The 9,278-nt window shown below is 46.6% G+C and overlaps 1 protein-coding gene across 2 annotated transcripts in view; it reads right to left on the minus strand.

Moving 5' to 3' along the window:
• DNAJC11 (DnaJ (Hsp40) homolog, subfamily C, member 11) overlaps positions 1 to 9,063 on the minus strand; it is a 45,904-nt gene extending 36,841 nt beyond the window's left edge. The window contains exon 1 of one of the 2 annotated variants that reach the window (XM_005874336.2): positions 9,010 to 9,063. In XM_005874336.2, the coding sequence (XP_005874398.1) occupies positions 9,010 to 9,048 (39 nt within the window). In that variant the 5' untranslated portion in view covers positions 9,049 to 9,063. Of the gene's footprint in view, positions 1 to 4,101; positions 4,144 to 9,009 lie in introns of those variants that run through there. The other variant, XM_014546179.1, reaches the window with a different exon arrangement.
• Positions 9,064 to 9,278: the final 215 nt, after the last annotated feature.

A 9,278-nucleotide genomic window follows, 5' to 3' on the forward strand; every position in this document is an offset into this window, starting at 1 on the left:
TGCATGCTTTCATGCTGTTTCCACCAAATTCTCACTCTGCCATCTGCATGATGCAACTGGAAACGTGATTCATCGGACCACATGACTTTTTTCCAATGCTCGACTGTCCAATCCTTGTGTTCCTGTGTGAATTGGAGACGTTTTATCTTGGTAACTGCAGACAGCAAAGATGTTCGAACAGGCCTCGGTTTCCATATTCCATACGATGCAGTGTATGGCTAATTTGCCTGCAAACGTCAGGTGGTCATAATAATCGGGCCACTCAGAGTGTGTGTCTGTGTGTGTGTGTGTATATATATCACAAAAAACCCACACACGATTAACTACAGAAATGCTAATGGTGGGGAAGTAAGTTCTGGGCAGTGAGAAGGCAAAGAAAACCTCCCAGAGGCAGTGGGATCTAATGGGATGCAGAAGGTGGGTTTCGACTTGCTGAGGTACCCAATACAGGCGGGGTATTTCAGCGGGACAGATGCCCTAAAGAAAGGAATATAAGCTCTGGCCGGTTTGGCTCAGTGGATAGAGCATCGGCCTACCGACCAAGGGGTCCTGGGTTCCATTCCAGTCAAGAGCACATGCCTTGCTTGCAGGCTCCTCTCCGGCCCAGGCCCTGGTCAGGGCTCCTGCAGGAGGCAACCAATTGATGTGTTTCTCTCACATCAGTGTTTCTCTCTGTCTTTTCCTCTCTCTTCCACTCCCCCTAAGAAAATGAAAAAATATCCTTGGGTGAGGGCTACAAAAAAAAAAAAAAAAAAAAAAAAGAAAAAGGGTTTTTAAAGAAGAAAAACTTCAAGCTTATTCTTATTTATTTTTATTCTTCTGTGTCAGTCTAAGGTTCAATGCAGCAAATAAATTGAAATGATTTTTTTTTTCTGAACTTCATTATGGTGCATTCCCTAACTGGTATATTTACTAGTAACGTTCCATTGTTACTGCTCTGGCCGGTTTGGCTCAGTGGATAGAGCATCGGCCTACCGACCAAGGGGTCCTGGGTTCCATTCCAGTCAAGAGCACATGCCTTGCTTGCAGGCTCCTCTCCGGCCCAGGCCCTGGTCAGGGCTCCTGCAGGAGGCAACCAATTGATGTGTTTCTCTCACATCAGTGTTTCTCTCTGTCTTTTCCTCTCTCTTCCACTCCCCCTAAGAAAATGAAAAAATATCCTTGGGTGAGGGCTACAAAAAAAAAAAAAAAAAAAAAAAAGGAAGGGCGAAAGGAAGGAAGGAAGGATGGATATACTAGTAAGTAGATAGGAAGCAGGCAAGAAATTAATGCACCTGCTCACTGGTTCAGTAGACATCAGTAAGTGCCACGCGGTGCTGGGGTTAACGGTGAGCCTTTTGACTGTCGGACCCCGTGGAGCTTCGTGGAAGAGGCAGAACATCACGAAGCTGGCAGAGTATCCAACACCTAAGGCAGTGATGGCGAACCTTTTGAGCTCGGCGTGTCAGCATTTTGAAAAACCCTAACTTAACTCTGGTGCCATGTCACATATAGAAATTTTTTGCTATTTGCAACCATAGTAAAACAAAGACATATTTTTGATATTTATTTTATATATTTAAATGCCATTTAACAAAGAAAAATCAACCAAAAAAATGAGTTCGCGTGTCACCTCTGACACGCGTGTCATAGGTTTGCCATCACTGACCTAAGGTGTAGGGGCTTTAAAAAGGAGCCAAGGGTAGACCCTGGCCCAATAAACCACGGGGAGGCACACAGGTTTCTGGGTAGGAAAATAATATGATCAGGACACTTTGTTAATATGCATTTGGTACAGCTCAACTAAAATTGTCAAAAATCAAAACCAGAGAGATGGAAGAAAACTACAGCAGAAATGCAGGGTGGAGGGTGTGCAGGCCGGGCGGCAGCCTAGAAATCACAAAGGAAAAGAAGGGATGAGGGGCTGGAGGGAGGATTCCTGACTGGGTGACCTGTGGGACAGCTGAAAGGGACTCAATACGACACGGAGAAAAAAGAGCAAAGGGCGTTCCAGCTTCTGGCTCAGACGCATGGGTCAGGGAGAAACGGGCAGCAGTCAGGCCTGGAGAAGGGAATGTGACCAACTAAGCACAATGCCGAGGCAGATGGAGATGCTGCTGGGCCAAAGCACAGCTGAAAGGGAGCCTTGGGGGGAGTATGTGCAGCACTGAACCCTGGGAAATTCTGAGGAAGACAGAGAACGAGCCCCGGCCCGGCAAGGTGACGAGGAGGAGCGAGGAGCACCGGGAGCTGATCAGGACTTAAGGTTGCCCATGATGTCACAAGCGCATCTGTACAGACTGACAGAACTCTAAGCACTGACTGCTCCTCGTTCAGGACTAGTCATCACAGTCTCAGGCTGGCATTGGAACCCCCATTTTACAGATGAAATAGTGAGGACCAAAAAGATTAAATGACTTGTCTGCGATGCAGGAGTTTACCTGATGAACCCCTGGCCCAGAAGCTGGCTAGAAATTAATAACGTGTAGCCTGGCTCAAAGCGAACTTTGGTTCATAAAACAGATGGCTTTTGGAGAGTGAAAGGCAATCTACAGAGAGGGATCAGATATTTACAAAACCTCTCAGACAAAAGAATCCAAATTATACAAAAGAACTCCAACAAATCGATAAAACCATTCCTTATAACTTTATGCTCATGATAGCAATAAAAATGTACTGGCATTTACTTTCCAGAATAATGTGCCCATTACTATGTTAAGCACTCTTGCTTAATTCTCCCAACAGCCCTCTGACAGTAAAATTATTGTCTGGCTTTGACAGATAAAGAAACAGGCCCAACGAAGTTAAGTAACTTGCCCCAGACTACGAAGTCAAACTCACACTTGACTTCAAGGGCTTTGCTGTTTCAGTCATTGACACCGTTCCCAGCTCCACGTGGAGGCCAGGGTCTTTGGCCTTTCCAGGGAATCACCCACACGGCTCACAGGCGCCCAGCATGCGAGGCCCTGGGCTAGTGCTCCTGCTGCCCCACGCTGTGGTGAGTGTAAGGGTGGGGTGGACACTGCATCTCACAGGCACCCAGCATGCAAGGCCCTGGGCTAGTGCTCCCGCTGCCCCACGCTGTGGTGAGTGTAAGGGTGGGGTGGACACTGCATCTCACAGGCACCCAGCATGCAAGGCCCTGGGCTAGTGCTCCCGCTGCCCCACGCTGTGGTGAGTGTAAGGGTGGGGTGGACACTGCATCTCACAGGCACCCAGCATGCAAGGCCCTGGGCTAGTGCTCCCGCTGCCCCACGCTGTGGTGAGTGTAAGGGTGGGGTGGACACTGCATCTCAGTGTTCTGGAAGCTGGCTTCCTGCAGCCGTTTTCAGGCTCTTCCCTTTGGACAGGTGGGCTTAAGAGATAATCACATCATGAATAAGTCAGAAAACCAAAACAGGAGGTTGATCAAACAATTCCAGGTTTCTACAACCAGGAATAACCTTTGAACCTTAAGTTCCACTTCGAAGGAAAAAAATTACACAATTTACAGAATGCATTAACCCTCAAAATGTAACTAAGTTCAAAAAAGTACTAGGCTGCCCTGGCCGGTGTGGTCCAGTTGGTTGAGCGTCGTCCCATGTACAGAAGGGTCACAGGTTCGGTTCTGGCCTGGTTAGGGCACGTACAAGAGGCAACTGATCTATGTTTCTTTCTCTCTCTCCCTTCCTCTCTCTCTAAAAATCAATGAACACGTCCTCGGGTGAGGATTAAAAACAACAAAAAAAGTATTAGGCAACTAGTAATGACAGAACTCTAAGCACTAAAAAAGCGTGACCTTTAAGGGTGATGGGGCAGAGGGTGAGCCCTGTCCTCCAGTGCACGTCTCTGCTGACCATAGCATGTGAGCACGGATGGGCCAAGACCACAGAAATTCTGATTCCTGATCAGAGGTCATTCCAAGGGCTTAGGAAATATTTTCCTGCCACTGTACAATTTTGTTTTCATTTCTCTTCCTGGGCACGCCCATCTGTGTATCTGGTGCCCTTGAGACACAACAGTTAAAAAAAAAAGGCCAATGTCTTAGAGAAATGAGCTCAAGTTCCTTTCTGGGTCAAAATTAATGGTTTGGATCCTGTCTCCACATCCAGAGCCTGGCTGATTTTTCCCTAAGAGCCTGACCTTATACGTTCTCTCGTCCGTGTCCATCTGTTATACCCTGCCCACTCGTGCAGACTCCTTGTGGTTGATGTCTGTTGGCATTTTAATGCTGAGGAATGTTCTGGCTCCTGCAAGCCAGCGAGGGAACACTGTGCACTGGGCGCGTGCAGGCCCAGGTCCAAACAGGATCCTCTCGTCTCGAAGGAGGTGTCACTTCAACCACGAGCTTCTTCAGGGGAGTGGGCTGTATGGCGTGTGCCAGATAGTGGTAACAACAGCACTATTCCCAGGGGTCTTTTATTTTTTGTGTGTGGCCCTTTTAAACATTTATGCGATTTTATTTATTTATCTGTAAGTTGTTTTAAATCCTTTCTTGAACAAGGCAGGACATAAATAAAATACATAAGTAAAATGAAAAGAAAAGTTTAATAAAAAAGTAAACACTAAATTCCATAGCTGCACAAGACGTGCTGCTGGTATGCCCCCTATTTCCTGACCCATGGCTTTATCACTGAGTGCGTGGCAAACAGAAAAGCTTTCAATTGAATTCTCTTTAAGAAAGCAAAAGGGAAAGAAAAAGAAAGGTATTTGGGTAGATAATGCAGAACCAGAGCATTAAACTTTCAAGAGGCAATTGTTTGAAACGCCCAAAGCAGCAAAGTAATAACTAGCTATGGTTCATTAAAGAAAACACATTTTTAAATTTAACCCCACGATGTTTGCTGATCACATTATGAGATGTCAGCGGAACGAGCTGGGTCTCCTAACAGTTCCCTCCCACCTCGAGCAGGACCACCAGGCGCCCTCGGGACCGGGCCTGGCCCTCCTGACCAGCTCTGCTGTCTAGTCAGGGCCTGGCCGAGCCTCTGCCTCCGGAGAGCCCTCCTCCCGCCCGCCCTGTCAGAGCTGATAGCGCCCACAGCTGTATCTTCGGTCCCACGCCGCCTGTTCGGACAATGCCTCACCCTACTCCCAGGCTCAGCCCAGCTTCTGGGAACCCCTCCCCGCACCCTCCAAGTCAAACTCATGACCCTGCAGGAAGCAGAGTTCAGAGAGATAACTGTCTTTCGAAGAAAAAACAGAACAAAACTGGTACTTTGAACACAAAGAGCAAAGAAAGCTTTGGGAAGCCATAGCCTACTGCTATCCCTAAGTTCTGGCACAAGGTTTTTTATTAGTACAACAGACGGGCAGCAAATTTAGCCAGGACAAAGCATACCACCGCTTTCTATGCAAATGTGCGCCTTTTTAAAGTCAGCAGAATCTCATGCTTATCAAACTTCAAAAACTAACAGTAAGTATCATCTGAGTATCCGCTCCCGTCAGGCATTTTGTACATATCCTTACTCCACTGCAATACTTCCAACATCCGACATCCCGGGCACAGTAAGTGCTCATTAATACTTTATTAGACGGTAACTAACACTTCAATGTCAAAGAAAAGGCAAAAAGGTTAACCTACTAGCCTAGAGGCACGAAACTCCCAGAAGGATAAAGGCGGGATGCACGCAGGCCTCGCTGCAGAGCCCCGTGTACTCGCAATAGCTCATGAAGGACAGCTGTGGCATTAAATGGAGACTTTGCGATGACTTGTTCAAGGTCACCCAAGTGTGGGCTACAACTCCTGCTCCTAATGACCCTGCTCCTCGGCCTCTTCTTTTTTTTTAAACCCTCACCCAAGGATATTTTCCCATTGATTTTTAGAGAGAGTGGAAGAAAGAGGGAAAGACAGAGAAACACATTGATTGGTTGCCTCCTGCACACCCGGAATTGAACCCGGGACCCTTCGGTCCACAGGCCAACACCCTATCCACTGAGCCAAACTGCTAGGGTTCCTCAGCCTCTTTACTACACGACACCTGAGGAATGTGATCATCTGCGTGTTAGGTGTTTGGACAACCAGGGCTTACTTACCACTGCCTGCCCAATGCAGTTAACCAGGCTCATGGCTATAAATGTGGAACTTCTGAACATAATGTAGATGGGAAACTCCCTAAAAGAATGACCTTTGCAGACCCATCTTTAAATGGCTCATGAAGACCCATCGTGAGGTTAGATAAGCCGTGAATGAATGAACACACAGCACCTCACTGCTTTAGAGGGACCTGCGTGTGCACAGGACTCAGCCGACCCCTTTGTACTCAATTTCTGAGATGGCCAACCCGTGCTGGCTGGGGGCGTGGGTGACTGTGAGAAATGGCTTTCCTCCCATCTGCAATCCAAGCTCAAATGTTTAGCCCCACTCTCTGCTGTGGGCTGAACTTGAGCATCCCAGACAACCAACAACCATGGGAAGAACAATGTATAGATCAGGGAAGGAAGGAACATGCAGGAATTTTGGGAAAATGTTTTATTGGTAGGTCAGGATTCTAGTTTCATCACTGTTGTGGAAGGATGAAGATCCCAGAATACTGATCTCAAGAAAGAAAGCCTTTTTAAGTTTATTTAACTGTGTTTTTATTGTTTGTTTAAAACTTGAAAAGGGATTGGCTCCTTTAAAGCTAACTTGACTGGGACCAAGATCTTAAAACTGGATATAAACACTGCTGAATGATGTGTAAAAATGAAACTCTTCCAAAGGCAATTCAACATTGATAAGTAGAAATTATCCATTATTTAGAAATAAATTAGGTTTAAAATGTATCAATTAAAATGTCTAAAAAACGTACAAAGATCAAAGTAATTTTACTCTGATTTATTGTTCAGGAACCCTCTCTCCAAATAAATTTTGGAAAATTCTCAGAAATCTCAGATGAGTTAGCTTTTAGGCACCGTGATGCCTCTGACCTGGCCTGTGTGCCCAGGTAATGAGAAATGACTCCTTCCCCTCAGCGTGCGGCAGGCAATGGCCACTCTGTAAACAAGAAATCCAGACCACGGAGAAAGGGATTCATTCAAGATCGCCTACGTCTTGTTCATGGCAGAACCTGGTGGTCCTGACTAGCCGCCTACTTCACTCTCTGGACCATAATTGAGGGGATATTCTAAAGTCTAAAACCTGGGGTGAGTTGTTTTTTTTTTAAGGGAAACTTTTTCTTTAAAATATGTTTTTACTGATTTTTAGAAGGGAGAGGGACAGAGATAGAAATATCCATGAGAGAAACATCATCGCTCGGCTGCCTCTTGCATGCCCCTACTGGGGATCAAGCCTGCAATCCAGACCTGTGCCCTGACTGGGAATTGAACCAGTGATCTCTTGGTTCCTGGGTTGATGCTCAACCACTGAGCCACATCGGCCAGGCTCTTCTTCCTTTAAAAAATTGGTTTTCATTCATTGATTTTAGAGAGAGGAAGGGAGGGAGGGAAAGAGGGGGAGAGAGGGAGATAGAAACACTGACCTGTTGTTCCACTTATCCATGCATTCTTTGGGTGTCTCTTGTATGTGCGCTGACAGGGGATCAAACCTGCAACCTTGACATACAGGGATGATGCTCCAACCAATGAGCTACCTGGCCAGGCTGAAGGAAGATTCTTAAGCTGATTTTTGAAATTTCTAATTACTCCAATTGTAACTATGTATTCGGATTCTAATTTTTACATATTTATTTATTTACCTATTTATTCTTTCTAATTTTTAGATTTTTAACTAGAATTCCCAGGTTGCTTCCATTTGAGTCTCCTAGGGAAGTCTCTGAACTTCCTGAGCACTGAGTGAACGTACTGAGATGTCCTGGTGGGAAGAGGACCTCACCTCCTACAGTTATACTTATGTGGCATCAAAAACTAGCAGCAAACAAAACAGATGTTTTCCACTTCCAAGCACACATGTAAGAAATAAGATTGCTTCTATTTTTTCTCTAACTCTCCAACTAAATGTTGTTTTCACTTCAGGTTGCCTCTGATTTCACAAAAAGGTCCTAGTGAATGTCAAGTCCAGAGACCACCCTTCAGAGCGTATCCTACAGAATCAGGAGATAAAGTCGGCACAGCACACCTTTCACCTGGAGTTTGTTGGCAAAGGCCACACAAAATGACGTAAGCAAGAGGACATGTTTCACAGGGATTCCACTTATAAGTATGGGAAGTGCCTTCACTCATTGGTAGTAGTAACATTTTTAAAAAATTTTGGGGGGATTTTATATTATTTTTGTTAATCTTCACTCGATATTTTTCCATTGATATTTAGAGAGAGAGTGTGTGTGTGTGTGGGGGGGAGACAGAGATAGAAACATCAATGTGAAAGAGACACATCGATTGGTTGCCTCCAGGGCTAGGGATGAGCCTGCAACTGAGGTACATGCCCTTGACAGGCATCGAACCTGGGACCCTTCAGTCTCAGGACCATGCTCTACCCACTGAGCCACACCTGCTAGGGTGGTGGTAGTAAAACTTTTTAAAAGAAGTATTTCTTTGGCTCCCACCCATGAGTCCAGGAGCAATGACAGGTCCTCAGATCCCAGCAGTTTCAAGATATACTTTTGACAAATGTTTACCTAGGAGTCGGGCTAAGCCTGTCATTATAGCCCTTTGATTATGTGCAGCGAGTATTTTGCAAGTCTGGCAAACGGGTCAGTGGCGGCTAAATTACTGATAACCCAGACTAACTATAAAGGGATGATAAGAAAGGCTGACTTCAGAGAAGCTAGTTTCATTACCTGCTTTGCTTTGAAGAACTGCAGCAAGCTTCAAGAATAACTAGCCAGATCGCCCCATTAAAAGGGAAAGAGCCCTGTCCTTGTGGCTCAGTGGGTTGGAGCGTCGTCCTGGACACTGAAAGGTCGTGGGTTCGATTCCCGGTCAGGGCACCTACCCAGGTTACGGTTTGGTCGCGGGTTGGAGCCAATAAGAGAGACAGCGGATGTTTGGCTCTCACATAGGATGTTTCTCTCTCACATCGATGTCTCTCTTTCAAATCCATGAACATGTCCTCGGGTGAGGACTGGGGGCGGAGAAGAGGGGGGAAAGAAACCAAAGGCCAAAGCGATTTACCCAAAGTCTCGTTGTTGTTGCGTTACAAGTAGCCAACATCAGAGGGATTTCCGAGAACACAGTCCCCGAGCCAGCAGCTGTGGTCTGAGGGCCGGGGAGCCAGGGGGACAGCGCGGACAACCCAGGGCTGACCCCAGGCGACCGCACCTCCCAGGGGGGCGTGTGCCTGCGGGCCAGCGACCTCCTCTCTCCGCTTCCATGTTCTCCGCTGAGATCCGGTATCTCTGACACCCACCTCCAGGGCCCACGCGAGAACGAAGGGGCGTGCT

The sequence above is a fragment of the Myotis brandtii genome, unplaced genomic scaffold (genome assembly GCF_000412655.1).
Source record: "Myotis brandtii unplaced genomic scaffold, ASM41265v1 scaffold434, whole genome shotgun sequence".
In the NCBI taxonomy this organism is placed as follows: Eukaryota; Metazoa; Chordata; class Mammalia; order Chiroptera; family Vespertilionidae; genus Myotis; species Myotis brandtii.